Below are 19,841 nucleotides of genomic sequence, written 5' to 3'. Positions count from 1 at the left end.
CTCCAGGGAACTATGATGACTTACAGAGATGGCTCAGCTAAGTTTCAACAATCGGTCTCTATAATTTTGCTGTCAGTCTTCAAGAAATTGCCTACATTGAAAGATAGCTTAATTTTTTTTTAATGTAAAAGGGTTCACATGACCAAAGCTTCATGGTGTGGATTTTCTTACTGATCCTAGTATTTCAAAGAAATAATGATGGTAAAGATTGGAGCCCTTGATTCTCTCTATGATATAGAAGTTTTCAAATGAGAAAAGGCAGCCTTAAAATTCAGACATCCTTTTTCTGGAAATAGGGATGTGAGAATTTTTGTCTTACCACATATGGATCACAAAACATTAGTTTTTCAGTTTACCTTTATCAGTCATGATATATACAAGAAAAACATTTATACACTGTTATAAAACAGAAACTAACACACCATTGTAAAGCAATTATACCCCAATAAAGATGTTAAAAAAAAAAAACATTTATAGAAACACAAAAACTCCTTTAAACTACTACATTGAACAAAGGTGAACAAAACCATACAGAAAAAGTAACATCCACAGAAATGAAAATTAACATTAAACATCAATACTTACACAACAAAGGGGACTGTTCGCATAACAAAGCTAACAGAGTCACACAGAAAGACAAAAGCATCAACTATCAAAATACTACTTTGTCTCAATACCTCCTTCTCTTTTGGCCTGGGAGGTCACCAGGCCCTAAGCATCTAGTTTATTTTTTCCTCCCTGCTCTCTCATGCTTCCATCCTTTTCACACTGGGGTACCAGTGCAGGAGTCTCCTGGATGTGGCCAGCCGCGCAGCAGCTCCTAAGGCAGCAGTGGCTGTGCTTCGAGGAATGTAGAGCTTCTGAGAAATCTGGTGCTCAGGAGACAAAATCAAAGACAGCTGGTCCATGGCTCCCTGACTCTTATCTTTGAACACTGTAATAGCATGGCTACTAGAAAAATCTTCATTCTCTAGGCTCTCTGGAGAGCTTTCCACTGAAAAAGAAAGAAAACACAGGTCTTTTCAAGAGGTTCTCACACTCTCCCATTCTAGATCTTTACTAACGTGTGTTACAACCATCTTCTGGTTAGGTGGTGCCAATTACCAATGGCAAATCAGAGAGAAAGAGACTCAGAAACCAGTCAAAAAATGGAAAGGAGATGAGGATGGGGGATCATGCACTGAGATAAAATAAATCTTGTCAGGATGAGGGCAAAGAAGAGAGGAAAAAATATCTACTTGTGAATAAGGAAGGGAAGGTCTCTTTCTAGGACATCAAAAAAATAAATTGGGTATAATTCCAATTCCAGGGAAGAATCCTTAAGCTCCCTTACTTCCTCCTCTCAGCAGTGAGCAAAATGGTGTCCCACGGGCCTTCTCTATTGCGAAAGTGGTCCCAATTCCAAGTCTGCCAGCATAAAAACAAAACTGACCAAACTGACCATAAAAATGAAAATTAACATTAATTAACATTAACTGTGTTTGTTAAGAAATTCCAAAAGCCAATTATTAGCCACAAAGAGAATTCCTTGGGAATTAGTTTAACTAAGAAGAAATAATCTTTTCAATGGAATAAACTGCTGGGAACTCCATGCTGAGAGTTCTTAATAGCCACGGAAGTGGATACTAGCATCCTCACATGTGTACTCTAGACCAGGGCTACTGAAGGAGCTGGTCTATGAATTGTTTGAACCTGCCTGCAATGAGAGAAGGAGCTTTTGCCAACATATAAACCAACACACTGCTTCCTTCAAGAAAGTCCTCCTTTAGGAAAAAAAAAAAATCTAGGGGAGCTAAACAATGTGCTGTTGTGTTGTCCATCATCACAAATGCTTCACAGACTAGTACCGGTATGCTGACTACATTCTGAAAAGCACCGCTCTAGACCTTAAAATTACAGATTTCAAAAATTCAGAAAAATATCAGGTATAATCCAATATCTTATTTTGCATCTTTAGCATCTAGCAGCAGTAGCATGTGGTACACGTGCCATATAGTTATGATAAATTAAATTAAGGAGAATTTTACAGGATATTCTAAAAAGTAAAACTCTGACCGCAAGACTATAATTAATGCCCACTAGAGTGGAAAAGAGACAGTGAGTTCTAGTGAAGTAATGGGGCTTTACAGGAAGTCGTTGGTGAGCTCAGATTTTAAAAGGTATAAAAACATGAAAGGAGGGACACACGATGAAAGAATTTAAAAGAGTAGCAAAACTTCTGCTTCCAGACACGATGCTAATTAAACAGGGATTGAAAAATAATCTCTCCTGCTTTAAACAACTGAAAAACTGGACAAAGTATATAAAACAACAGCTTTCAGACACTGAACAACAAGCTCAGAGGACAGTGCTCCCTGAGAGACGGGAAACAAAGTGAGCCCTACAAGTGCCTGAGCTCACTGTCAAAATAAAGCCCAGGCTGCAGTACAGGGAGGGAGAGTCCACATTGAGCCTGGAGGTCTCCCTGTGCTGAGAAGACAGAGTTTGGAATTCATGGAGGCCAGGTGTCGGGAATTCGTGGGGGAAAAGTACAAGTGAAGAGGCAGCTGCAGAGACAGAAGAAGCCGGAGACCTGCAGAGGTCGCTTTGAGTCTTAGGCTAGGTAGCGATCTGGCTCACGTATGTGAGGGGACCACCAAGGCCAGGGAGAAAACCTACCTGAAAGGAGTAGGCAGAACAAACACTAGGCATTTTATACTGGGGCAAAATAGTTTTGTGTTCCCACCAGCTACAGTGTAAAGACATCCTAACACATAGGACATCAAGTCCCATCAATACCCTCAGAAAGGTACTGCCCAGCAGGGCCAACAGACTTAAGGCTTTTCTAAATCAGCCTAATGAAACCTAAAATAAACACAGAAATAATCAAAGCAATTTCAGGTAATTTAATTACATTCCTACCCCCCCCAATAAATTATACATAGACAACAGGGAGGGAGGGAAGGAAGGAAGAAGGAAGGGAGGGAGGGAGGGAGGAAGGAAGAAAAAGAGATTCAGCCAACAATATATAATTCAGCATCTCCCATCCAATAAAAAATTACCAGATACACAAAGAAGCAGAAAAATGTGACTTGTAATTAGGAGAAAAACCAATCAGTAGAAGCCAATTCAGAAATGACAGATGACAGAATGCAGAAATGATACATATGCTAGAATCACAAGACAAGGGTATTACAATAGCTGTCATAAGAACACTCCAAGTATTCAAGAAGTGAATGATGAGTATGCTGAAGAGAAAGATGGAAGATAGAAGAAAGACCCAAACCAAACCCTAGAGATTATAAATTGAACTTCTGAGATGAAAAATATACTGGATGGGAAAAGAACATATTAAACACTGAACAAGAAAAGGTTATATGATGCTCATAGATCAGAAGACTCAATATTGTTAACATGTCACTTCTCCCCAACTTGATCTAGAGATTAAAAAAAAAAATCCCAATAAAACTTTTAGCAGGCTTTCAGTAGAAATTAAACTAATCCTAAAATTCATATGGAATATGACCTAGAATAGCCAAAACAACTTGAAAAAGAGGAACAAATTTATATGATTTCAAGACTTATTATAAAGCCACAAAAATCAAGACAGTGGTATAAAGGCAGACGTAATAATAATAGAACAGAATGAAAGTCCAGAAATAGACCCTCACATATACAACTTAATTGGCTTTTGGCAAAGACATCAAGGCAGTTTAATGGAGAAAGGACAGTCTTTTCAATAAATCATGCTGAAACAGCTGAATAATTATATGTAATCAAAATAAACATTGATCCTTATATCACACCATACACAAAAATTAACGAACTGGATCACAGACCTAATGCAGGACCTAAAACTATAGAACTTTTATAAGAAAATGTAAGAGAAAGTCTTAGTTACTTGAGTTAGGAAAGATTTCTAAATAGGACACAAAAAGTTCAAACTATAAAGGAAAAAAAAACCAACAAATCTGATTTTATCAAAAGGAAAACTTTTGCTCTTCCAAGGATGCTGTTACGGAAATGAAAAGGCAAGCCACATACCTGAAATATTTGCAACAGATGAATCTGACAAAGGTTTTGTATCCAGAATAAAGAATTTTTACAAATCAATAAAAAGATAATCCAACAAAAATGCACAAATACTTGAACAGGTAATTCACTAAAGAAGATATACAGATGGTACATAAACACATGAAAACATAGTCAACATCACTGGCAAATAGGGAAATGTAAATTAAAACCACAATAAGATACCACCACACACCCACTAGAATGGTAAAATTTTAAAAGACTGGCAACATAATATGTTGCCAAGAAGATGAAGCAATCAGAACTTACGTATATCGCTGGTGTGAATTACCAAATGGTTCAGCCACTTTGGAAAACATTTTAGCAGTTCTTAAAAAGTTAAACAGGGGCTTCCCTGGTGGTGCAGTGGTTAAGAATCCGCCTGCCAATGCAGGGGACACAGGTTCCATCCCTGGTCCGGGAAGATCCCACGTGCCGCAGAGTAAGTAAGCCCGTGCACCACAACTACTGAGCCTGAGCTCAAGAGCCCGCGAGCCACAACTACTGAGCCCGTGTGCCACAACTACTGAAGCCCGCACACTTACAGACCATGCTCCGCAACAAGAGAAGCCACTGCAATGAGAAGCCCGTGCACCGCAACGAAGAGTAGCTCCTACTCGCTGCAACTAGAGAAAGCCCACGCACAGCAACAAAGACCCAACGCAGCCAAAAATAAATAAATAAATAAATAGATTTATTAAAAAAAAAAAAAGTTAAACATGCAGTTAGCATATGACCCAGCAATTCCACTCCAAGGTACTTGCTGAATAGAAATGAAAAACATACGTCTACACAAAGAGCTGTATGTGAACACTCACAGCAGCTTTATTCATAATGGCTCAAATCTGGAAACAATCCAGATGTCTGTCATCTGGTGAACAGATAAACAAATTGTGGTATTTCCATACAACTGGGTACTACTCAACAATGAATAGGAACAAACTTTAGACACCAGCAACAACATAAATGAATCTCTAAAAATCACGCTAAATGAAAGAAATCAGACATAAAAACTACATACTGTATGACTCCTTTTATATGAAATTCTAGAAAAGGAAAAGTAACATGCCAGAAGCCAGAAAGTAGGGGGAGGGAATGACTGCAAAGGGATATGAGGAAGCCTTTTAGACTGGCGGAAATATTCTATTATCATGACTGTGGTGCTTATTACAAGACTGTACACATTTGTCAGAACTCATAGCATTGTACACTTAAAAACTGGCAAGTTTTACTGTGCATAAACCTGACCCCGCCACCCCCCAAATTGCAGAAAAAAAAGAAGAGTGGCAAAGTGAAAGGGAACAATTGGAGGAGTTCAGACAAATGCTAACATCAGCAATTTTTCAAGTCATGTTCTGAAAAGATAAATGAAGGTTTTTAACAACATGGCAAACCATTGCATTTGTCAACTGTATGTCAACCTACCTGAACCAGAGTGTTTTTGTGAGGAATCGACCACTGCAGGAGTTGAGTTGAGCGCTGTGGACAGCTGAATTTGCTTTGGACAAGTCTCAATGCTGCTAGGCTCAAACGGGCCACCTTCTGCTGACTGCTGTGACTGGATAAGAGAGATGTAGAACTCCTCCAATTCGGGCAATGTGGGAGAATCTGAGGAACTCTTTAAGTTTGGTTGCTACAGAATGGGGAAAACGGGGCAAAAGCATAAAAAGTAACTGTTAGTTCAACAGTAAGAATTAAGTCTATTTTGTTTCCTTACTTATATACAAAAGAATATTTTCATATCATAATTAATAAATAAAACTCCCCACTTTTAAAAATCTAGATACTCTCTGGAAAACAAGTCCTTCTCTAACTTAGTGACCATTAATTCAAGAAGCATGTATTGAATGCATATTATGAGCAAACATGGTACTGAGGGCTGCCAAGGAAGAACGGCAGGGAATGAGAGAAATAACATTCACTGAGCACTCATTGTCAGGCACAATGTTAGGTTCTCGGCATGTGTTTCTTCAGTGAAACATCAGAACGTTTTTCTAGGTTAGGTGTTGTTACATCTTCTTTATTACCGCTTCCTTTACTTAGCATAATGCTTTTTTACAAGAGGCTTACCAAGTTATCCAATGTCAACCAGTAAGCGACAAGGCAGAGAGATGAACTCAGGCTAGCCCATGTTCTCTGCTCCATCACACCGCCTCCCAGTAAATACGATCCCTCTCCCTAAGGAGCTCACAGTCCTCGGCTAGGGAAACAGTACACGTGCTGCAGGTGGCCATGAAGAAGGCATTAACTGCATTCCGCAGCATCAAAAACATGCTAGGAGAACACAAAGGACTTAAAGGAGGGCTCCTCAGAAGAAGTGACAAAATGGAGTACTAAGAATCAGGGTTTGAGAGGAAAAAATGAACTTCCCAAACAAAGCCTCGATTTGGGCTAAAGCGAATGAAGTGCCAAATTGTAATCAACAGATCCTATATCCTACCACAGAGCCGCTGCTAAAATAGCTACAGTTTACAGTGACTCAGAGAATTTGTCTTCTGTGATGCTAACTAACTGGCACTGACGATTAAGTGGGCCCTGTCAGGACCAGGCCGTAATGAACCGACCTAAGTGGCTTACAGCCTGGGATCTGCCCAGGGTAAACTGAAACAAAATTTATACAAACAGAAAATGTAGCTTTGTGTGTTCTTCAGGCTGTGGAGTAGACATTTAATATCAGCTGGCATTCCTTTTGCATTCCTTTTTTCTTCCATTACGAAACACCTTGTTCATTTTCAAACATGGCTGGCATGGATGTGACTGATATATAATTATGTCATATACAAATGGCTGTGCCCCTTTATCTGGCAGCAAAAATGAAAACTCTAAAAGTCCACATAGCTATCCTGCCACACAATATGCTACTTCAGGAGAGCAAAGAGCTGGATTCAATTTTTTGCTTAATTTATGCAACTTCATGTATGTGCTTTAGCTACCCTTTAAGTTTATTCTCACTGAAAATGAGGTTCTTTCAATAAAGCTTCAGTGATAATTAAGTAAATATTAATATGGCAAACTTTTAGAGCTGGAAAGATCATTAATCCAAATCAGTCCTTGTAGACGGATAAACTAAGGCCCCAAAAGCCAACTTGTTCAAACTTGTGTAAAGACTAAGCCACAGATGACAGAACTCCCAGACAGGTGTTTTTTACACTAAGCCCTGCTGCCTATTTTCAGGAGTTTAACAAAATCAAAATCAGAAACAGTTTTTTTAAAAGCTGTATCTTTTTCTCTTTCCTGATAAATATGATTTTGAAGAAAGACAAATTGTTAAAACATATTTAAATGCATGCTGACAGCTTTTCACACTGGAAAAAAAGAACCTAGGTGAATGCCTCCTAAATGTGTATGCCAGTACTGAAAGCAAGTACCTGTGGGCAACTTAAGCACTTAACTGAAAAGTAAGAGTCTCTTCCTCTAAACAGTGGTTTAGGGTGCTGCTGCTCAAAATGTGATTCACCATCAAGCAGCTTCAGCATCACCTGGAAGCTTGTAGGACAGGGAGAACCTCAGTCCCCGTACCAGATCTGCTCAGTCAGAATCTGCATTTTCACAAGATTCTCAGGTGATCTGTATGAACATTATAGTTTGAGAAGCATTGCTCTACCAGATTTATCCCTCTGTAGTTATCAACTACTGACTCCCTCGTAGTTGTCTGAAAATATACCTTTATGGAACTAGAGGTTAGTGGCAGATTTTCAAGAAACATGTTCATGATTTCTGAAACATTAACTTATGCAATCAAAAGCATAGCCCCAAACCACAACATACAACTTCATGCCCACTAGGATGGCTATAATTTTTTTTTTTTTTTTTGCGGTATGCGGGCCTCTCACTGTTGTGGCCTCTCCCGTTGCAGAGCACAGGCTCCGGAAACGCAGGCCCAGTGGCCATGGCCCACGGGCCCAGCCGCTCCGCGGCATGTGGGATCCTCCCGGACCGGGGCACGAACCTGCGTCCCCCCTGCATCGGCAGGCGGACTCTCAACCACTGTGCCACCAGGGAAGCCCCCTATAATTTTTAAAACTAGATAATAGCAAGTGTTGGCAAAGATGTGGACAAACTGGAACACTCTTATATTGCTGGTGGGAATGTAAAATGTTGCAACTGCTTGGAAAAGTCTGGCAATTCCTCAAAACACTAAACACAGAGTTAACATAGGACCCAGCCATTCAACTCTTAGGTATATACCTAAGAAAACTGAAAACGTATGTCCACATAAACACACATACACAAATGTCACAGCAGCACTATTCATAATAGCAGAAAAACAGAAACAACTCAAATGTCCATCAGCTGACACACGGATAAACAAAACGTGGCCTATCCATACAATGGATTATTCAGCCACAAAAAGAAGTAAAGTACTGATACATGATACAACATGATGAACCTTGAGAACATTACGCTAAGAAGCCAGACACAAAAGGCCACACACTGTATTGATTCCAATTATATGAAACGTCCTAAAGAATAAGTAAATCAATAGAGAAAGTAAGATGAGTGGTTGCCTGGGGGGAAGAGGGTTGGGGAGTTTGGGTGGGGGTGACAGCTGAAGAATGCGTTTCTTTCTGAGATAATGAAAATGTTCTGAAATTCTTACGGTGATGATGGAGGCACAATATGCTAGTAAACTAGTGAATATACTAAAAGCCGTTGAATTGTACACTTTAAATGGGTGAACTGTATGGTATGTATATTATATCTCAATTAAGTTGAGGAGACAGAGGATGGAGTCTGAGCCCCACGAGTGTGGAGGAGCGTTGACAAACTCCTCAGGCTTTCAGCTGAGATCTCCAAAGAATCATGCTTTAGGAGTAAGAGCCACATTCAAGGACTAGGGACAAAAGTGAAATACAGCAGTCCTCACCAAACCTAAACCAAGCCTCAATATGTGTGAAGGTGACTGGCTGGAATCTGCCAGCCACTAGACAACTGAACCCTCTTTGGAGAGGAAGCTATCTCATCCAGAGCCTCTCTAAATTCCATAATGTTCAACATTCAATTAAAAAGAACCATGAGGTATGCTCCGCCTGTCTTTCCCCTCCCCTGAATGCCCAAAACAGGATCAAATGACAAGATCAAATAGAGAAAAAAGACAGTAAGAACACACTCAAAGGTAATTCAGATATTGAAATTATCTGCAAAAAACTTTAAAATAACTATGATTATTAACATGTTCAAGAAAATGGAAGTTACAGACAAAATTGAGGAAAATATGGAGAATTTAAACGGAGGACACACTCAAAGGTAATTCAGATAATTGAAATTATCTGCGAAAAACTTTAAAATAACTATGATTATTAACATGTTCAAGAAAATGGAAGTTACAGACAAAATTGAGGAAAATATGGAGAATTTAAACGGAGAACTGGAATCTATAAAAGAATCAAATGGACAACATTCTAGAACTGGAAAATAATATGTTTGAAATTAAGAGCTCAACGTGTGGGTTTAACAGCAGACTGGATCCTGTAGAAGACAGGACTAGTGCACTGGAATAATCAATATAAAACCTCCAAACAGAGGCATTGCAAAAGAAAAAAAGAGAGCGAACAAGAAAACAGAGCCCAAGTGGGACTCAGCCAAAAGTTCTAACATACGTAGAACTGAAATGCCAGCAGGAAAGGAGAGAGATAATGAGGCAGAAGCAGTGTTTGATTAGATAAATGGACCAGAATTTTCTAAAACTGATGAACAGTATCCATCTGCTGATTTAATAAGCTCAGTGATACATATGCAGAATAAATCCACAGGAAATCACATCTAGATATATAATCATCAAAATGCTGAAAGCAAAAGACAGAAAAATCTTAAAAGAAGCCAGAGGGGGAAAAAAAGACATACCTTCAAAGGAGCAATGGTAACTGACAACTGGCAATTCAACAGAAGCCAGAACATAAAGGAATGACATCTTCAAAGCATCAAAAGAAAACAGTGCCAACCTATCATTCAATACTTATGGAGAATATCCATCAAAAAGGAAGATTAAAGTCAGAAATATGGGAAATTAAACATCATCCTCCCGAACAACCAATGGGTCAAGAAAGATCAAAGGTAATTAGAAAATATTCTGAGACAGACAAAAATGAAAACACACAGTATACCAAAATTTATGGGATGCAGCAAAGGAAGAATTAAGAGGGATGTTTCTAGCAATAAAACATTAAAAACACATTAAAAAAGGAAGAAAGATCTCAAACAACTCAATTTACACCTTTAGGAACTAAGAAAAGAAGAACAAACTAAGACCAAAGTTAGCAGAAGGAAATAGTAAAAATTAGAGCAGAAATAAATGAAATAGAGAAAAGAAAAAAATCAATGAAACTAAGAGTTGTTTTATATATTGAAAATATAAACAAAACTGAGAAACCTTTAGCTAGACTAATGAAGAAAAAAAGACTCAAATGATATCAGAAAAGAAAAAACATTACAACTAATGCCACAGAATTGAAAAGGATTTTAAGAGACCATTACAAACAACTGTACACAAACAAACTGGATAACCTGAAAGAAATGGATAAATTCTTAGAAACATACAGTCTTGCAAGACTGAATTAGGAAGAAATAGAAAATCTGAACAGACAGATTACTAGTAATGAAATTGAATCAGTAATCAAAAACCTCCCAACAAAGAAAAACACAAGATAAGATGGCTTCACTGGTAAAATTCTACCAAACATTTAAAGAATAATTAATACCAATTCTTCTCAAAGTCTTCCAAAAAACCGAACACTCCCAAACTCATTTTACAATGCCAGCATTACCCAGATACCAAAGGGATAGTGGTTTTTTTCTGAAGGGGTGATGAAAATGTTCTAAAATGGATTATGCGGGTGGTTGCACAAGTCTGTGTATACTAAAAGTTATTTGAATTGCATACTTTAAGTGAATTACATGGTATGTGAGTTATAGTTCAATAAAGCTATTATATCTTAAAGAAAAACTACCTGAGAAACAAAATATAAAAGTTTATTTTATCCTAAAGCTAAATCTGTGCTTTAAGTAACCTACATTTCTGGAACAGACTGTTCTATGTAATGCAGCATACTTTTATCAATGATCTCATGCAAAGTAACCATATTCTGTAGAAAATATATCACTCAGAAGGTTCATCTTCCACAAATCTGCTTTTCAACAATTCTCCTAGACTTGAGTCCTTCATTTTCAATGTAATGCACAAAAGTACAGAGACCGTTAGCCAAATTTCACGATTCATACAAACAGTCCTGCTGTTTTCAGGATGGAGAAACACAAAACAAACGGATTTTGCTCCAGGGTTAGTGTTTTCTGCCAAAGCAACAAAAAGAAAAAAACTGGCCTAGATGATAGGACAGATACAGAACTTAAAATGTATGATTAAGTGAAAATACCTGTTTTCCCTATCCCTAATGTAGAGGCTTAATCAATGTTTTAATTCTAGTCTCAGAATTTTTTTCTGGAGAGATGAATAACTACAGTAAGTTAACTGAAATTTATTTTTAAATAAACATACATTTTTATGTATATGTATTGTACCAAATGCTAAGAGAGGGATCATTAACCAGAATTTTACTTTCTAAAAGTGAAAGTATTTCCTCATGAAAACTTGTAACAATAACATTCGTTAGACATTTACATTTTGAATTCCGGTTGTGCCAGTATTTTTTTCTTGAGCACCCAGTCCTTCTGGTTTTTCAACTTCTACTTCCTTCCCACTCACAAGGCCTGAAGGCTGCCATGAATCATCCCATATAGCTTTGGGTGTAGAAAAACACCAATCCTATAGAGAAAATATTGCAACAATAAACTGAGACATAGTGCCATATGATCCAAATGGAGGATAACTTGGGCAAGGTAAAGGCAAAGAGGCAATGTATACTAAACAAGAAAAGATATTTATTAACTTTCTATATCAGTGTGAGTTTTCCCCCTTGCTTCACTGGTCCATGCTCAACACACTGAATTCCTCTGAATACACAGATCACATTAAAAAAACACAACTCTCTTTGTAGTATTTTCTTCAGTACTGTTTTCATGGTTAGATGATTTTCATGATCATCCAGTATTTAAATGGCACAAATAACAAGGGGCAACTTAAGTGTTGATAGTTCTTCTAAGAGCTGGTGGAAAATAAATTAAAATTCAAATATATAGGGCCCAATATTAGTAAATATATTCACTGCAGAGATCCAGACATAATATTACAAGGCAATGCAATAAAAATTAAATTAGGGAAAACTGTTTATTTCTAGATCCTAAGGCTGTGACTAGGTGCCAATGGTAAAACAAAAATCATAATGATTGATAGAATAGGTAGCCACAATAAGTCCATGGTTTACTCTCCCCTGCTTCATCCTGCCCCCATCCCTAACACTACCATCTTTGGTGAGGGGGGTGGGTGGGGGTGGGAATACATTCTTCTGAATTATTGTCTGATTAATCCCTATGAAATGCAGAATGCATAGCTTTTTTGAGGCTTGGACAATTACATTAATACTTCCTTTTGCAGTAGTGATTTGCTTTATGTTTTCCCAGGGATCTAACCTTCTGTGGCATTTCTTTACATGATGAATATGGTTTCTTTCCATCAAGCCTTGAGGTAGGTAAGTGGGAGGCAGCATCACTTCCTTCTCCCATTCCAGCCTGCAAAGGTATCCAGTTCTCATCCCATATATCATCATCTATGGTTACTGACTCCAGGCATGGCATTCCAGTGGGAATCTCATCCTAGAATGTATCAGGTGACAAATAAAACTTTAATTTATGATTCCTGTATGTATTTTGAAATTTAGGTTTAAAATTTTTCCTAACTCCAGGTAAAGATGGAAGTTTGAGTACATAATGTATTACTCTCTCTCCTGACACATCACCAAAATAAAATAATTTAAGGTATAAACTTAGGGTCAAAGAGAATGTAAAAGGAGAAAACATCACCTATGTTCTGGATACAGGAAATCAGACAACTGACAACTTATTATGCAGTCCTGAGAAAGTGGAATCCTGAGCTTGGAGCAGGAAAAACTGAGAGTCAACCCAAATGTACACCATAAATACTGCAAAAGTTCAGGAATTGCTCCTACAGAGTTTTTGGAATTGAGGGTGTAAAGTGGGAATGAAAACAAGAGCTCTCGTTAAAAGTCTGTGTAAGAAGCAGTTAGATCTCCAGGTACCCTCCCCTATTTAAAAAACCCAGGAAGCTACACCTCTTCCTCCTGCTGGAAGACTAGAGGTCTTCTGGAGGGTAAAGCTGAGGACGGTGCAAATATATAATAAAAACAGTACAATTAAATGAAGGGTTGTTTTATACTGAATATAGAGCTCTGTCACTCTCTTTTTGATAGCAGGACAGAGATGAGAGTAAAGAATGCAGAAACTTGAAGATAGATCCAATATGATTATCCAGTCTGAACAACTGAGAAAAAAACTGGGAAAACAAACATACATACAAAAATAAAGTCTCAGGGAACTATGGGACAATACCAAAAGATTTAACATTTGTGTCGTCAAAGTCCAAGAAGAAGAAGAGAAAGAATGCAGTGCAGAAAAGTTATTTGAAGAAATGTGTCTGAAAACTTCCCAAATTTGGTTTGGGAAGACACAGACCTACAGATTCGAAAAGCTTAGCAAAACTCAAACAGGATAAACTCAAAGAAATTCGTGCCTACATAGATTACGATCAACATGGTGAAAACTAAAGACAAACAAATATCCTGAATGAAGCCAAAGAAAAATTACACATTATTATAGTGGAACAACAATTTCAACACTGCACATCTTGTATCAGAAAACATGAAAGCTAGAAGGAAGTGAAATGGAATTTTTAAAGAGTTGAAAGAAAAGAACTGGCAACCTAGAATTCTACATCCAGCAAAAGCGTCCTTTAAGAATGAAGATGAAATAAATACATTCTCAATGAAGAAAACAAAAATAATTTGTTTTCCACAGACTTGCCCTAAAAGAATCACTAAAGGGAGTTCTTTGAATAGAAAGGAGATGATACCAGAAGGAAACTTGGAATATCAGAAATCAAGGAAGAGCAATAGAAAAAGTAGATATCTGGGTAAATATAATAGACTATTCCCCTCTTGAATTTTTCAGAATGTTTGAAGATGGAAAGCAAAAAATATAACATTATAAATTCTCAATATACATAGTTATTATACATAGTAGAAAATAAAGAAGGTGGGAAGGGGTAAAGACCTATATGGTAGTAAGATACCTACATTCCACTTGAAGTGGTAAATATTGATTAATTCCACTGTGAAAAGTCAAAGGTGTATATTGTAATTCCTAGAGTAATCAGTACAAAACCATACATATACAATGAAAATGTAATAAGTAAATTAAAATAGGCTACTAAAGAAGAATGCTAAATAATAAAAGAATACTACCAAAAAACAGGAATACTAAAAGAAGAAAGGAAGAGCAAAGGAATGAAAAGCTGGGGAAATGAATAGAAAGATAATAAAATGGTAGACCTAAAATCAAAACATATTGATAATTTTATTCAATGTAAATGGACTAAACATATTAATTAAAATTCAGATTGCTGTGCCTGGACCTAACCCTTCCCACCTGCAGGCTGGAACCAGCCCTGGGACACCCAGAACCATGCAGCCAGCTGTGTTGGAAACCAGCTCCACCACCAGCAGACTGGCACCGCAGAACCAGACGACCCAGAACCTGGCCCAAGCCACCACACAAGGCAGAGCCTGGCAACCAACCAGGCTGAGAGCCAGCCTTGACTACCAGTGCACCCACAGTAGTGGGCCCAGTCACAACAGAAGGGCCCATGCAGCCCACATGGGGGCATCCCTATAGAATATAGCTCTGGTGACCAAAGGGGAGTGTGCTGCTGGGCCCCACATGACGTCTCCTATATAAGGCCACTTTCCAAGAGCAGGATATGGAACAAACTAACCCAATACTTAGATATAAACATAGAGAATTAGGCAAAATGAAAAGAGGAATATGTTCCACATGAAGGAATAAGACAAAACCCTAGGAAAGGAACTAAGTGAAGTGGATATAAGCAATTTACCTAATAAAGAGTTTAAGGTAATGATCATAAGTATGCTCAAAAAATGCAGACGAAGAATGGATGAACACAGTGAGAAGTTTAACAAAGAATTATAAAATATAAAGAAGACCCAAACAGAGCTGAAGAATACAATAACGGAAATAAAAAATACACTGGAATATCAACGGTAGACTATATGATACAGAGGAACATATCAGCAAACTGGAAGACAGAGTAGTGGAAATTACACAAACTGAACAGAAAAAATAATTTTTTAAAATGAGGATAGTTTAATAAGAGACCTCTGGGGGCATCAAGCATGCTAACATTCACATTATACAGGGGTCCTAGAAAGAGAAGAAAGAGAGAGAAAGGGGCAGAGAACTTACCTGAAGATGTAAATAGCTGAAAACTTCCCTAATTTGGGAAAGGAAACAGATATCCAGGTCCAGGAATCACAAAGAGTCCCAAACAAGATGAACTTAGAGGTCCATATCAACACACATTATAATTAAAATGATAGAAATTAAAGATAAAGAGAGAACCTTAAAAGCAGAGAGAGAAAAGCAACTAGTTACATATAAGAGAACTCCCATAAGACTATCAGCTGACTTCTCAGCAGAAACTTTGCAGGCCAGAAGGGAGTGGCATGATATATGTCTACAACCAAGAATACTCTATCCAGTAAGGCTATAATTCAGATTTGAAGGAGAGATAAAGAGTTTTAAAGACAAGGAAAAGCCAAAAGAGTTCAGCATCAGTTTTACAAGAAATGTTAAAGGAACTTCTCTAAGCAGAAAAGACCACAACTAGACATATAAAAATTATAAAAGGAAAATCTCATTGGTAAAAGCAAACATACAGTAAAGGCAGTAGATCAACTACTTATAAAGCTAACAGGAAGGTTAAAAGATAAAAGTAGTAAAATAATCTATAACCACAATAAGTAGTTAAGAGATACATAAAACAGAAAGATGTAAAATATGATGTCAAAAAACACTATATGTGAGGTAGGGGAAGGGAGTAAAACTGCAGGGTTGTTACAGTGTGTTTGAACTTGAGATCAGCAACTTAAAATAACTATATATATGTGCTTTTAAAACTTTACATATATGTGTGTGTGTGTGTGTATATATATACATATACACACACACATACAGAGAGAAAGAGAGGGATAGGGAGGGAGGAAAAGGGGGAGAGTTAGTTATATATAAACCTCATGGTAACCCCAAACCAAAACTCTATAATAGGTATACACAAAGAGAAAGGAATCCAAACATAACACTAAAGATAGTCATCAAATCACAAGGGAAATGAGCAAAAGAAGAAAGGAACGAAAAGAACTACCAGAACCAATCAACAAAATGGCAATAAGTATATATCTATCAATAACCGCTTTAAATGTAAATGGACTAAATGCTCCAATCAAAAGATGCAAAGTGGCTGAATGGATTTAAAAAAAAAAAAAAAAAGACCCATCTAAATGCTGCCTACAAGAGACTCACATCAGATCTAAAGACACACACAGACTGAAAGGGAGGGGATGGAAAAAAGATATTCCATGCAAATGGAAATGAAAAGAAAGCTAGGTTAGCAATACTTATATCAGACAAAATAGACTTAAAACAAAGACTGTAACAAGAGACAAAGAAGGATATTACATAATGATAAAGAGGTTAATCTAACAAGAAGATGTTACAATTGTAAATATATACACACCCAACACTGGAGCACATAAATACATAAAGCAAATATTAATAAACATAATGGATTTTATTATAAACAATAATAGTAGGGGACTTTAACACTCCACTTACATCAATGGACAGATCATCCAGATAGAAAAATTAATAAGGAAACAATGGCCTTAGATGACACAGACCAATTGGACTTAATAGAGATATATAGAATATTCCATCCAAAAGCAGCAAAATCACATTCTTTGGATGTGTACATGGAACATTCTGCAGGATGGATCACATGCTAGGCCACAAAACAAGTCTCAATAAATTTAAGAAGACTGACATCATATTAAGCATTTTCTGACCACAATGGTATGAGAATATGGAAGTCAACTACAAGAAAAAGCTGCAAAAAAACCCACCAACACATGGAGGCTAACCAATATGCTACTAATCAAAAATGGGTCACTGAAGAAATCAAAGAGGAAATTTTACAAATATCTGGAGACAAATGAAAATGGAAACACAATGATCTAAAAAATCTATGGGAGGCAGCAAAAGCAGTTCTAAGAGGGAAGTTTGTAACAATACAAGCTACAAACAAGAAAACAAGGAAACAAGAAACATCTCAAATATACAATATAACCTTATATCTACAGGAACTAGAAAATGAGAAACAAACAAAACCCAAAGTTCGTAGAAGGAAGGAAATAATAAAGATCAAAGTATTGTAGAAATAAATGAAAGAGAGACTAAAACAATAGAAAAGATCAATGAAACTAAGAGCTGGTTCTTTGAAAAGATAAACAAAATTGATAAACCTTTAGCCAGACTCATCAAGAAAAAGAGTGGGCCCAAATAAACAGAATCAGAAATGAAAGAGGAGAAGTTACAACTGATACCCCAGAAATACAATCATACAAGACTACTAAGAACAATTATACACCAATAAATTGGACAACCAAGAAGAAATGGATAAATTCCTAGAAACATGCAATCTTCTAAGACTGAATCAGGAAGAAATAGAAAATCTCAACAGACCTATTACTAGTAATGAAATTGACTCGGAAGTTAAAAAAAAACTCCGAACAAATAACAGTCCAGGACCAGATGGCTTCACAGGTGAATTTTACCAAACATTTAAAGAAGAATTAAAACCTAGCCTTCTCAAATTATTCCAAAAAATTGAAGAGGAAGGAATGCTTCTGAATTAATTCTATGAGGTCAGCATCACCCTGATACCAAAACCAGACAAAGACACCACAAAAAAAGAAAATTACAGGCCAATATCATTGATGAAGCACTAAACTTGTAATTACCATACAACTCAACAATTGCGCTCCTGGACATTTATTCCAGAGAACTTATGTCCACACAACAACCTGTGTACAGACATTCATAGCAGCTTCATCTGTAATAGCTAAAAACTAGAAATAGCCCAAATGTCCTTCAACAGGTCAATGATGAAACAAACTATGACACATACATGCCATGGAATACTACTCAACAATGAAAAGATCTAACTATTGATACATGCAATTACTTGAATTATACTGTGTGAAAATAGCCAATTTCAAAGGGTTACATACTATATGATTTTACATAGCTTTTTTTTTTTTTTTTTGTGGTACGCGGGCCTCACACTGCTGTGGCCTCTCCCATTGCGGAGCACAGGCTCTGGACGTGCAGGCTCAGCAGCCATGGCTCACGGGCCCAGCTGCTCCGCGGTATGTGGGATCCTCCCAGACCGGGGCACAAACCCACGTCCCCTGCATCAGCAGGCAGACACTCAACCACTGCACCACCAGGGAAGCCCTTACATAGCATTTTTAAACGACAAAATTTTATAAATGGAGAACCAATTAGTGGGGAGAGGGGTGGTGGGAGGGAGTGGGTGGATGGATATAAACGGGGCAACACAGGGACCCTCGTGAAGACAGAATTATCAGTACCTTGACTGTGCTGTTGCATACATGAACCTGCATGTGTTAATACTGTAGAGAACTAAATATACATACACACACACACACACACACACACACACACACACAAATAACTACAAGTAAAACTGGAGAAATCTGAACAAGATTGGTGGATTGCATCAATGTCAATATCCTGATCGTGACACTGTACTACAATTTTGTAAAATGTGACCACTGGGGGAAGTGGGTAAAGATTACATGAGATCTTTCTGTATTATTCCCTATAGCCGCACATGAATCTTTTAGTTACCACAATAGAAATGTCAATTAAAAAATAAAAAAGAAATAAAACTAATTCAACATTATCTTTTCCAGAAAACAGAAAAGGAAGAAATGCCTCTAGACTCATTTTATGAGGCCAGCATTACCCTGGTACTAAAACCATACAAAGATAGTACAAGAAAACTACAGGCCAATATCCTTCAGGGAAATAGACATAACAATATTCAACAAAACATTAGCAAATGGAATCCATGGTGTATAAAAAGAATAATACACCATGACCAAATGGGGTTTATCCCTGGAAAGCCAGTTTAATCCAATTTTTAAAGATCAATTAATGTAATATACCATATTAATACAATAAAGGAGAAAACATGATATCAACATATGCAAAAAAATCATTTAACAAAATTCACATCCATGGATGCATGATAAAACTTTTCATCAGGATAACAAAGACATCCTCTCTCACAACTCCTGTTTAACATCGTGTCTGAAATTCTAGCCAGTGCAATAATAAGGCAGGAAGGAAGATAAAGACACATAGATTGGAAAGGAAAAAATAAAGCTGTCCCAATTAGCAGACAACACTATTGTCTATGTAGAAAATCCCAAAGAAATCTACAAAACATCTCCTAGAACTAATAAATGAATTTAGCTAGTTCACACCATACAAGGTTAAAACACAAAAATCAATTTCTACATACTAACAATGAAAATATAGAAACTGAAATAAAAAGATAGCATTTATAATTGCTCCCAAAGTAAATTAAATAATTAGGTATTACCTAAGTTAGCTTAATCTTTGTTAGCTTTAAATACCTAAAGATAAAACATGTTCTGTATATTAAAAACCATAACACCTTGATAAAGGAATAAAAGAAAACCTAAATAAATATATATACT

At 37.0% G+C, this 19,841-nt stretch overlaps 1 protein-coding gene across 4 annotated transcripts in view; it reads right to left on the bottom strand.

The window, feature by feature from the left end:
• Nucleotides 1-746: 746 nt before the first annotated feature.
• Nucleotides 747-19,841, bottom strand: part of TDRD5 (tudor domain containing 5) — a gene marked incomplete at both ends in the record, with an annotated part of 89,624 nt that continues 70,529 nt past the window's right edge. For all 4 annotated transcript variants that reach the window (XM_082652975.1, XM_082652976.1, XM_082652977.1 and 1 more), the window contains 4 exons: nucleotides 747-994; nucleotides 5,476-5,683; nucleotides 11,666-11,809; nucleotides 12,574-12,756. In XM_082652975.1, coding sequence (XP_082509101.1) covers nucleotides 747-994; nucleotides 5,476-5,683; nucleotides 11,666-11,809; nucleotides 12,574-12,756 — 783 coding nt within the window. The remainder of the gene's footprint in view (nucleotides 995-5,475; nucleotides 5,684-11,665; nucleotides 11,810-12,573; nucleotides 12,757-19,841) is intronic.

The sequence above is a fragment of the Grampus griseus genome, assembly GCF_964374135.1.
Source record: "Grampus griseus genome assembly, chromosome: 1".
Taxonomy (NCBI): domain Eukaryota; kingdom Metazoa; phylum Chordata; class Mammalia; order Artiodactyla; family Delphinidae; genus Grampus; species Grampus griseus.
Note: the sequence above shows the minus strand (reverse complement) of the source record. Positions and strands in the feature narration are given on the sequence as shown.